The sequence below is a fragment of the Pipistrellus hanaki genome (assembly GCF_964339955.1).
Source record: "Pipistrellus hanaki genome assembly, chromosome: 1".
In the NCBI taxonomy this organism is placed as follows: domain Eukaryota; kingdom Metazoa; phylum Chordata; class Mammalia; order Chiroptera; family Vespertilionidae; genus Pipistrellus; species Pipistrellus hanaki.
In genome coordinates, this window is record NC_140503.1 from 116,493,541 (window position 1) to 116,506,175 (window position 12,635).

The following is a 12,635-nucleotide window of genomic DNA, read 5'->3' on the forward strand; positions in this document are numbered from 1 at the left end:
CATCAACTTTCCTCAAAAAAAAAAAAAAAAAAAAAAAGGAAAAGGAAAATAAATCCTGAACAATATCCATGCAACATAACATTCGTGTTAGGATGAACCCTACCTGTAACACTTTATGGAAAGAGAAATGTTATATAGTGTTTATATAGGGAAGATTCACTCAAACTTAATTTCAGCTACTCCTCTATTTAGCAAAATTGGTAAAATTATTGCAAAAGATTTAAAAGGTCAACTTACCTTTTCTGTAAGAATTGCAATTGGTGAAAATGCCAAATTCATGAAATGATAAACATCAATTTGAAATAAAAATTTCAGAATGTGATCCCCGGAAGCATCTTCTGTGGATTTAAAAAATAAATAAATAAGTAAACACTTTATATGATGTAACTTTTTTTCTATGTGATTTAACTTTTAAATCTAATTTCTTCCTTAACTGCTGCATTTAAAAACAACAACAACATCAACTTGTTTCTTACCTTTTTGAGCAATGTAAAGTTGAGAAGACAAAGAGTAATCGGTTGGAAACATCTGACTGACTGACAGGGCACTTTCCACAGAGATTTCCTCCCAAGTAGGCCCTTCAGTATCTAGTGATTTTTTGATTTTTCATCATTATTTTTAGATGATGGAGTTTTGAGGTGTAAATCTTTGTGAATTCTCATAGGTAATTCTATTTTAGAGATCATATCTGCAAATAAATGAGTTTTTTTGTTCGTTTGTTTGTTTCAAAACTTGCTTTGTTCAGGGCTTCCCTTTTGTTTTCTAGGACTTTTGTGATCATTGTGATATTTCATTATGGAAAATATTCACTGAAACATAAACTGTAGCCTGTATTAGTCCCTATCAAACACTTACTGGCTTATACAACACAAATCTCTTAAATATGTAGAGATATGCCCTAGCTGGTTTTGATAGAGCATTGGCCCAAGGACTGAAGGGTCCCAGGTTCAATTCTGGTCAAAGGCATATATCTCATTTGCAGGTGGGATCCCTGGCCCTGGTTGGGGCATGTGCGGGAGGCAACTAATCTATGTGTCTCTCTCACATCAATGTTTCTCTCTCTCTCTCTCTCTCTCTCTCTCTCTCTCTCTCTCTGCCCCTGCCACTCCCTTGCACTCTCTCTAAAAATCAATGGAAGAAAGGTTGGGGAGGTGAGATGAGATAAATCAAAGGACTTATATACTTACATGCATAGCCCATGAACATGGTCAATAGGATAGTGAAGCCCTGGGGCTGGGAGGAGGGGGTAAGGGGTGGAAAAATAAATAAATAAATAAATAATAATAATAATAATAATAATAATAATAAATGCTCAGGTGAGGATTAATAATAAAAAATTATTTTTAGAGATCAGAAGTCCTACAATCAAGGTGTTTCTGGGCTGTGTTCCTTCTGGAAGCTCTAGAGGAGAATCTTTTTTTTTTCCCTTTTCTATGCAATGGAGGCTATTCTCATCCCTTTACTACCTTCTAGAAGCTGCTCTAATTGGGTATTTTTTTTCATCTTGTCTTCTAGCTCACTGATGCGGTCCTCTGCTTCTAGTCTGCTCTTGATGCTTTCTATTGAGTTCTTCATAGTAGCGATGTCATTTTTCATTTCTTCTTGAGTCATCTTCATTTCCTCTTGGTTCTTCTTCATTTCCTCTTGGGTCTTACTCATATTTTCAAATTTGTCTTCCGTTCTTTTTAGCCATCTTATAATCATTACTCTGAATTCTTTCTCTGGTAGGTTGCTTGCCTCTAACTCGTTTACTTCCTTTTCTGGTGATGCCTGCTTTTCTTTCATTTGTGGGCTGTTTCTTTGTCTCCCCATGGTCTCTCTTTTCAGGATGTCTGGTTATGTAGATGTTTCTCCTTTCTGTGGAATCCGCATGTCCGCACTGGTTGGGGGGCCCCCACAGTTGTGGTTTTTTCAGGTCTCAGGTAAGATCCCCAGTTGCAGCACTAATGTGGTTGTGAGAGGCAGCACGTACAAGTGTTTACCTGGCCGCCATCTTCCAGGAAGTCCCTATTCCTGTAAAAGTCACTCCTGCATCTCGCTCCAGTCCTCAGTCAGCTGAGTGAGGCCTCTCGCAGAAAGCAGCATGTCCTCAGATGTTATCTCCCTGTGGGTTCCCAGTGCACCGGCCCAGCTGCGTGGCCTGGAGCCTTTGGTCTTTGAACAAAGGGGACAGGCGGGAGCAGCAGGATGTTGGCAGCCGCCACACGCCAGGACCGTCCCGCCCCTTGAAAGCCAGCAGTGCAGCATCTTCTAATCTTTCAATCTGATCCCTGCCTTCCTCCTATAAGAAACCTTCCCAAGCAAACAGGAGAAAACTGTAGTTCCCAGAGAGAGGGAAAGACAGAGAGAAACACTGATATGAAACAAACCCTGACATGCAACAAACACATTGATTGGTTGCCTCCTGCATGAGCCCTGACCAAGGCCTGGGCCAGGGAGGAGCCTTCAACCTATGCAATGTAGCTACATGCCCTTAGCCAGAGTCAAACGTGGGACCCTTCTGTCCATAGGCCGATGCTCTATCCACTGAGCCAAATTGCCTGGAGCAAGATGAGGACATCTTTAAAGGACCATTATTCAGCCTAACACCATGGTCGGCAAACTGTGGCTCTTTGGCCCCTTGAGTGTGGCTCTTCCACAAAATACCACGGCCTGAGTGAGTCTATTTGAAGAAGTGGTGTTAGAAGAAGTTTAAGTTTAAAAAATTTGGCTCTCTGCCGGGACCGGTTTGGCTCAGTGGATAGAGCATCAGCCTGCAGACTGAAAGGTCCCGGGTTTGATTCCGGTCAAGAGCATGTACCTTGGTTGCGGGCACATCTCCAGTAAGGGTTGTGCAGGAAGCAGCTGATCGATAATTCTCTCTCATCGATGTTTCTGGCTCTCTATCCCTCTCTCTTCCTCTCGGTGAAAAGTCAATAAAATATATTAAAAAAAAAATTTTGGCTCTCAAAAGAAATTTCAATCATTGTGCTGTGTGATATTTGGCTCTGTTGGCTAGTGAGTTTACTGAACACTGGCCTACCACATAGCTTTTCCCTTATTCCTTGACCAATGATGGTTTTTTTAAACTTTACATAACTATTCTCAACATTGCCTTTTTGTTCTAAAAACTAATAAAAAAGAAAAGACAACTAACATAACTGTCAACAACTCTATTGTACTATGCAATATAAACATAACTCAGAATAAAAATGGATTTTTATAGGATTTATAGGATTTCATTCCTCTTAGATACATTTATTATGCAAGAAGATGTAATATTTAGATGCCATTGCAAAAATATATATATCCCCGCCATTCAAAAAAATAGGTGAGATACTTTTTCTTACTTTATTTGTTAGAGAACCAGAGAGTCAAAATGACCAATTATTTACATACCTGTAACCTACTTGATATTAATAATTTAAGAAATTCTACTAGCCATTTGCACAGAGAGCTACCCATATCCTTAGGATATTTGTTGGAACAAATTTGAAAATGATAAAATATCAAAAAAATGCCAGGTACTGTATTGTCTTGAAGCTTCATTATTTTCAAAGTCCAACTTTTTCTTTTTTTTAAATAAATCTTTACTGTTCAGATTACAAATGTTCCTCTTTTTTCCCCCTCCATTGCTCCCCTCCAACAATGGGGGGTGTGGAAAGGGCACCCTCCACCCTCTGCCCTTTCCACACACCCCATTGTCCTCATCCATAGGTGCACAGTTTATGTTCAGTCTCTTCCCACACCCCCCACTCCCCTTTTCCCCAAGAATCGTCAGTCCACTCCCCTTGTTCATCAGGTTTTTTAATTCCCTTTGTTTTTGGATTCACTTATTGATAGTTACATATTTGTTGTTCATAATTTTTATCTTTATCTTCTTCCTCTTCCTAAAAAACCCCCTTCAGCATTTCATATAATTCTGGTTTGGCGGTGATGAACTCCTATAGCTTTTTTTTTTATTATTAGTGTAGCTCTTTATCTGGCCTTTGATTCTGAGTGATAGCTTTGCTGGGTAGAGTATTTTTGGCTGTAGGTTCTTGTTATTCATCACCTTGAATATTTCTTGCCATTCCCGTCTGGCCTGCATGGTTTCTGTTGAGAAATCAGCTGACAATCACATGGGTAACTATCTTTATAGGTAACTGCCTGCTTTTCTCTTGCTGCTGCTTTTAATATTCTCTCTTTGTCTTTTGCTCTTGGAATTTTAATTATGATGTGTCTTCAGGTGCATTTTAGCTGCTTCCCTGATTTGATGCAATAGCTTTGTGTGTTAGATGTCCTAGCAGGGCCCAGTAGCTCAGCCTTCCCAGTTACCTGAGGTGGACAGTCTTGGTGCAGCCCTTTGTGGGCTGTGTGTGCAGTCTTCTTGTTAAACCTTGCTTATTGTTGGTATCACTGGGGACAGATGATCTCCAAACCAATTGGCTGTGAGGATCAGCAGTGCTCAGCTAGGAGGGCTTCTGTGCTCAGCTTGGATGGGGCAGAGTCTTGGAGAGGCACAGACAAGCTTTGGTTCCACATCAGTCCCACCTTAGGAAAGTCCTATATGCAGCAAGTCCCGCAAGATTGGCTGCAGGCGCACGCACCACTTGGGGAAAGGCTGTTCTCGAGTTTTGCCTACTCCCTGACAGCCAGTTTTTTTCCCAGCTCAGAGTTGTCTCTCAGTTCAGTTGGGAGTTTTTTTGGTGTTTTTTGTTTTGTTTTGGTTTGGTTTTGTTTTTTTTTTCTCGCGAACGAGTAAGCTAGCCACTGGCAGGGCTTCTGTGCTCCCCTTGCTTGGGGCGGAGTCTCAGTGTGGTGCAGACAAGCTTTGGTTTCCCGTCAGCCCCTCCCTAAGAGTGTCCGGTTCCTGAGTCCCGCAGTAATGGCTGTTTGCCACACGCACCTCCGAGAGAGCTTGCCCACTGCCTGACAGTCCGGCCTCTCCCTGACTGGGGCCGTCTATCAGAGCAATAGGGCGGTTCTGTTTTCCTCCCAAACAAGGAAGCCAGCCTCGTGTTAGCTGCCCACCCTCTTTGTGCCAGGAGTAAGCCAGCAGCGAACTCGGCAGCCGCCTTTTCCGCGCACACAGATCTCTGCATCTCCACAGCTTCCTAGATGGTAGAGCTTCCACTCAGCCAGCCATCTGGTGTTTCAGGGCAATGTTTCCTCTGTTTTCTTTATGCTCTGGTTTCTCTTCAGACCGCATAAATCTTTCACCTTTTAAAAATGTTGTGGTAGGTTGCATTTAGGTGTCTATCCTATGCCGCCATCTTGGTTTCCCTCAAAGTCCAACTTTTGATTCCCACTTCATCCCATGTCCAATATCCTATATAATAAAAGGCTAATATGCAAATTGTCTCCTCAAGAGTTTGACCAACCAAGAGTTTAACCACTCACTATGACATGCGCTGTCCACCAGGGGATGGTGCAGAACCAAGGAAGGCCCCGGCAGAGAGGGGAAGGAAGGCCCTAATCAGCACTGATCGCTGGCCAGGCTTACTGACCATGCACAAATTTTGTGCACCAGGCATCTAGTATTATATATCATATTATTTATTGTATCATGTCATCTAGTGAGTATATTAAAAGAAACAATGAATGGAGGCTCTTTAAATCCCCAAATCAAATACATTCATTATATCTAATGAACATTTTGTAGAAAGATGATTAAGAACAAACCTGACTGATTAGCACTTATAGTATTTTTTAAAAAATATATATTTTAAAGTACCTTACTGGAGTGTGTTGTGTATAAGAAATATAGATAACATGCATTCAAACTATATTCGTAGCATCATTATTTAAGTTATGAATTACTCATTTTTTTGTAATTATCAAGAAAAGATTGACAGCATTAAAACATCATTTTGTATGTTTGTGTTGGCTGAGTGAAAATTGATATTAAAAATAAAATATAAAAATAACTACAAGATAGTCTCATGTAAAATACATGCTTCCATGAGTATACACAAGTATCTGCTTCTTTTCTCTTTCAGACCCAATAACAGTATAATGTTGAGCTAAAAAATTAAGTTAAAATCTATAAACTGAGAGAAACCAAGATGGTGGTGTCAGTAAACAACTGGTCTGCCGCCTCACACAACAATTTCAAAATTAAAACTAATATACAGGACGTCTATCACCCAAAACCATGGGAAGGCTGGCTGAAAGAGAAAGGAGTACAAGCGCTGAAAAGCTTAGGAGCCTAGGTACAGAGGCAAGCGAATCTGGCTGGTGGCGGGCAACTGGGCCTGCGGCTTTTTTTTTTTCAACCAAGCTTCCGATCACTTTGAAATCCAGTTTCTGGGGTCATGTGGGGGACCCAGATGCCTACAGGTAAAAGCTGGTCTGTCAGCCATCGGGTCCAAAAGTGAGGGTGACTCTCTTGCAAAGGTGCGCGCAGCTATCATTGTTTACTGCGCTGGATTGCAGGGACGCGGGGACATGGAAATGTGGGGACTTGGAAACACGGAAGGGCAGAGAAGGCTGATGGCAGCCATCGCTGTTAGCCACGCCCCAGTCTAGTGACATTCTGAGACCCTGCCCCACCCTGAGACCCCACCGCACCCTAAGGCCCCACCCTGAGGCCCTGCCTGCACAACTACAGACCTGCCCAGCCACCACACAGCTGCTTTTGCATATAAATGGCCTGTATTGTGGCAGCTTAATGAAATAAACTGCAGCTCCAGCAACAAAACCCCGCCAGGTCCCAAGCAAACAGGAGAAAACTGTAGTTCTTGTGGTAGCTCCTGCTGGGTGGCCTCAGACAATAGCTGAACTGCTCCCCATTGTAAATCCAGAAACTAATGTATCCAGTGGTCTGTGTGAGACAACACCAGATTTCAACTCCTTTCATAAGGGACACATTCAAAAGACAGAACCCCCCACCCCCCTCAACCCCTGAAACCCTGTGGACCCAGGCTGATACTGGTGGAGTCCAGACTATAAAGAAAGGCACCTGGAGACTCAGAGACTGGGAGACTGGGGGAGCCGGAAGCTGCAGCGGGCAGGGTCTACATTTGCATGCAAGTGAGTGCATGCATAGAGGTCTGACCTCGGAGGTTGCCACAGCCTCTCAATAGCAGAAGGAGTCAGAAGCTCTGACTACAGAGACCCAACCCAATTCCGGGCGAGCCCCTGGGGCACCCACACTCTTGCAAAAGGAATCTGAGACGCTTAGGCGGAAACTCAGGGGAGCCACGGAAGGCAGAGGTCTGAGACCTGAGCACAAGGGCAGGGCTGACGGGAAGCCAAGACTGTCAGCTCAGCTCTGAGACTCCGCTCCATCCAAGCTGAGCTCAGAGGCTTTTGCAAACTTGCAAGTCTGATCCTATAAGACTGTCTCTAATACAGAAGGAATCCTGGAGTAGACACAGCTGATACATCCAATGGGCCTAGAGGTCAATTCCTCCCAGGGATACCAACAACAATCAAGATTTAACTACAACAAGGCTGTACATGCAGTCCACAAAGGGGAGCACCAAGAGTGTCTACCTCAGGTAACTGGGGAGGCTGACCCACTGGGCCATATAGGACACCAAACACACAAAGCCACCCTACCAACTCAGGGAAGCAGCAAAATTGCTGAGACAAGAAAATAGATCTCAAACGAAAGAGGGGAAGAAGAACAAAAGACTGGATATAGAGTTCAAAACCACAGTTATAAGGTTATATTTTATATTTTGCTTAATCTAAATATAAAAATTTTACACTGGAAAAAAAAAAACTACTAGATTTAATAAATGAATTTGGACATGTAGCAGAATACAAAATCAACACCCAAAAATCTATGGCTTTTTTGTAAAGCAATAATGAATTGCCAGAAAGAGAAACTAAACAAATAATTCCACTTACCATTGCAACAGAAAAATAAGATTCTTAGGAATAAACTTAACCAAGAAGGCAAAAGACCTATACTCAGAAAACTATAGGACAAAAAAAAAAAAAAGAGATAGAACAAGATACAGTATAAACAAGGGGAAGAATATACTGTGTTCATAGATTGGCAGAATCAACATAATTAAAATGTCCATACTACCCAAGGCAATCCACACATTCAATGCAATCCCTATTAAAATACCAATGGCATGACCTGGCTTAGTGGATAGAACATCGGCCTGTACTGAAGGGTCCCATGTACAATTCTGGTCCAGGGCACATGCCTGGGTTGCAGGCTCGATTCCCAATAGGGGGCATACAGGAGGCAGCTGATCAATAATTCTCTTATCATTGATGTTTCTATCCTTCCCTTTATCTTCCTCTCTGAAATAGATTTTAAAATGTATATAAAATACCAGCAGCACATTTTGAAGGCCTAAAACAAAAACTCCAAAAATTTATATGAAATCAAAAAAGACCCAGAATAGCTGCAGGAATCTTGAGAAAGAAAAAACAAAGTTGGAGAAATCACAATACCAGATTTCAAGTTATACTAAAAGCCACCATAATCAAAAAAACCTAGTACTGGTATGAGAACAGGCTTATAGATAAATGGAATACAACAGAGAACCCAGAAATCAACCCAAACCTTTAAGCTCAATTAATATTTGACAAAGGAGGCAAGAGCATACAACAGAGTCAAGAGAGTCTCTTCAATAGGTGGTATTGGGAAAATTGGACAAGTACATGTAAAATAATGAAACTATAGATAGACCACCCACCTACACCATGTAAGTCGTAAAATCCTAAAAATCCTAGAAGAGCCGAAACCGGTTTGGCTCAATGGATAGAGCGTTGGCTTGGGGACTGAAAGGTCCCGGGTTCGATTCCGGTCAAGGGCATGTACCTTGGTTGCGGGCATATCCCCAGTAGGGGGTGTGCAAGAGGCAGCTGATCGATGACTCTCATCGATGTTTCTAACTCTCTATCTCTCTCCCTTCCTCTCTGTACAAAATCAATAAAATATATTTAAAAAAAAAATCCTAGAAGAAACCATAGGCAGAAAAATCTCAGACATCTCTCATAGTAATATATTTACAGATAAACTTCCTAAGGCAAAGGAAACTAAGGAGAAAATAAACAAATTGGACTACATCAAAATAAAAAGCTTCTGCACAACAAAAAAAACCCACCAACAAAATTAAAAGAGAGCCCACTGAATGGGAGGACATATTTGGCAATGATATATCTAATAAAGGGTTAATATTCAAAATATATAAGAAACTCATACAATGTAACAAAAGAAAGACAAACAATCCAATTTAAAAATAGGCAAAAGGGAGAAACCAAGATGGCGGCATAAGGTAAACACCTAAATGCAGCCGACCACAACAATTTTAAAATTACAACTGGAAAACAAAGCAAACATCACTCGTGGTGCGCGCTGAGAGAACGGGCAGCAAACACGCAGCTAGCTTGCTTGTTCGGGAGGAAAACAAAACCTCCCTGTTGTACTGATAGCGAGCTTTAGTCAGAAAGAAATTAGACTGTCACGCAGTGGGCAAAACTCAGAGGTGCGCGCACCAGCAGCCATTACTGCGGGACTCTGGAACAGGACCCTCTTAGGGCGGAGCTGACAGGAAACCAAAGCTTGTCTGCCCCACCCCGAGACACCGCCCCATCCAAGCGAAGCACAGAAGTCCTGCCAGTGGCTAGCTTTCTCATCTGGGAGAAAAACAAAACCTCTCAACAGCACTGAGAGCCAGTTCTGGTCTAGGAAGAAATTGAATGTCAGGGAGCAGGAAAAACTAGAGAACAGCTTTACCCCAAGTAGTGCGCGTGCCAGCAGCCACTGTTGCGGAAGTCAGCTAATAGAACCCTTTTAAGGCGGGACTGACGGGAAACCAAAGCTTGTCTGTGCCACCCCAAGACTCCACCCCATCTAAGCTGAGCACAGAAGCCCTCCTAGCTGAGCACTGCTGATCCTCACAGCCAATTGGTTTGAAGATCATCTCTCCCCAGTGATACCAACAACAAGCAAGGCTTAACAACATTAGACTGCACACACAGCCCACAAAGGGCTACACCAAGACTGTCCACCTCAGGTAACTGGGAAGGCTGAGCTACTGGGCCCTGCTAGGACACCTAGCACACAAAGCTATTGCATCAAATCAGGGAAGCAGCTAAAATGCAGAAAAGAGGCAGGCCACAAAGGAAGGAAATGGAGGAAAGTAAAAGAATGGACATAGAGTACAAAACCACAGTTATAAGGTTTTTCAAGAATTTTCTAGAAAAGGCTGATAAAATAAATGAGACCTTTGAGGATATGAAAAGGGATCAACTAGAAATAAACCATAGACTGAATGAAACAAAAAATATTATACAGAGTCCTAAAAACAGAATAGAAGATCGCAAGAATCAAGTCAAATATTTGGAACACAAAGAGCCAGAGAACACTCTTCCGCAGAAGCAAGAAGAGAAGAGAATCCAGAAAATTGAAGATAGTGTAAGAAACCTCTGGGACAATTTCAAGCAAACCAACATCAGAATTATGGGGTCCCAGAAGAAGAGAGAGAGCAAGATACTGAAACCTATTGGAAGAAATAGTGACAGAAAACTTCCCCCACCTGGTGAAAGAAATAGACTTATAAGTCCAGGAAGCGCACACAACCCCAAACAAAAGGAATTCAAAGAGGATCACACCAAGACACATCATAATTAAAATTCCAAGAGCAAAAGACAATGAGAGAATATTAAAAGCAGCAGCAAGAGAAAAGCAGGTAGTTACCTATAAAGGAGCACCTATATGATTGTCAGCTGATTTCTCAACAGAAACCATGCAGGCCAGACGGGAATGGCAAGAAATATTCAAGGTGATGATAGCAAGAGCCTACAGCCAAAAATACTCTACCCAGCAAAGCTATCACTCAGAATCGATGGCCAGATAAAGAGCTTCACTAATAAAACAAAAAATAAAAAAAGTTAAAGGAGTTCATTACTGCCAAACCAGAATTATATGAAATGCTGAAGGGGTTTTTTTAGGAAGAGGAAGAAGATATAGATAAAAATTATGGACAACAAATACATAACTATCAACAAGTGAATCCAAAAACCAAGGGAATTAAAAAATCTAATGAACAATATTAACTAGTGAATATAATAGAATCAGAAGTATGGAAGGGGAGTAGACTGACGATTCTCGGGGAAAAGGGGATGGGGTGTGGGAAGAGACTGAACATAAACTATGCACCTATGGATGAGGACAATGGGGGGTGTGGAAAGGGCAGAGGGTGGGGTAGGAACCTGGTGGAGGGGAGCAATGGATGGAAAAAAGAGGAACAATTGTAATAATCTGAACAATAAAGTTTTTCTTTTAAATGGGCAAAGGACCTAAATACGTAGGCACTTCTCCAAAGAGAACATACGAACGGCCAACAGACATATGAAAAAATGTTCAAAGTTACGAATCATCAGAGAGATACAAATTAAAATGATAATGAGGTATCAGCTCACACCTGTCAGAATGACTACCATCAGCAAATGACAAATACTGGCAAGGATATAGAGGAAAATGAACCCTCCTGCACTGCTTGTGGGAATGCAGACTGGTGCAGCCACTGTGGAGAACAGTATGAAATGCCCTCAAAAAATTAAATATGGAATTGCCATTTGGCCCAGAGATCCCACTTCTAGGAATGTTTCCTAAGAAACCCGGAACACCAATCAGAAAAAATGTATGCACCCCTCTGTTCATAGCAGCACAATTTACAAAAGCTAAGATCTGAAAATATCCCAAGTGCCCATCGGTAGACAAGTGGATAAAAAAGCTGTGGTACATTTATACCATGGAATACTAGGCAGCAATAAAAAAATAAGCATCTCGCCCTAACTGGTTTGGCTCAGTGGATAGAGCATTGGCCTGCAGTCTGATGGGTCCTAGGTTGGATTCTGGTCAAGGGCATGTTCCTTGGTTGCAGGCACATCCCTGGTAGGAGGTGTGAAGGAGGCAGCTTATTGATGTTTTTAACTTTCTATCCTTCTCACTTCCTCTTTATAAAAAAAAAAAATCAATAAAATGTGTATATATATATATATATATATATATATATATATATATATATATGTTAATGGGGGAGAAATGTATCAATGCAGTTCTGAAAAAACAATTTTAAAGCTTTGTTAGTTAATTACTCAATGTTTAATTTTGCTCTTTGAGTTATAAGTTAACACTGCACTTTGATGCTGTCACTTAGCTTTGTTTAAAAGATGAAAGTCCCAAGTAAGCAAACATTTCATCAGTAATGTAATTATGCCTCTGTGGACATTAAAGTTAAAAACGAGCAATCAAATTAGGAGTTTGAATACAATGGGACTGTTGTACATAAGGACTCAGAGATCTACAATGCGGTTTAATGGCACTGGAGGAGGGGGAAGCTTATTAAATGATTAATTACACTCAAATTTACATGTGGCTATATTAATTTTTTAATATTTTTTAAACTGCATTTGAAATAAATATATTGAGAAAAATAACTATATCATATAATATTGTTATATTTTAATTATAGTGAGGTATTATTTTCACTCAACTTACACCTAAGCTTTATGATTTACATTAGTTATAGATATGCCTTTCTTACAATTGTTTATGAATTGTATATATATATTTTTTTATATATATTTTATTGATTTTTTTACAGAGAGGAAGAGAGAGGGATAGAGAGTTAGAAACATCGATGAGAGAGAATCATCAATGAACTGCCTCTTGCACACCCCCTATTGGAGATGTGCCC

General features: G+C 41.1%; 1 protein-coding gene and 1 pseudogene across 3 annotated transcripts in view; one reads left to right on the plus strand and one right to left on the minus strand.

Annotated features, from left to right (window-relative positions):
• The window catches only part of LOC311620775 (neurofilament light polypeptide-like), a 1,158,328-nt pseudogene that overhangs the window by 851,949 nt on the left and 293,744 nt on the right, over positions 1 to 12,635 (plus strand). The window lies entirely within an intron of this gene.
• Positions 1 to 12,635, minus strand: part of MIA2 (MIA SH3 domain ER export factor 2) — a 95,866-nt gene that overhangs the window by 66,011 nt on the left and 17,220 nt on the right. For both annotated transcript variants that reach the window (XM_084867170.1, XM_084867173.1), the window contains one exon: positions 238 to 338. In XM_084867170.1, the coding sequence (XP_084723296.1) occupies positions 238 to 338 (101 nt within the window). The remainder of the gene's footprint in view (positions 1 to 237; positions 339 to 12,635) is intronic.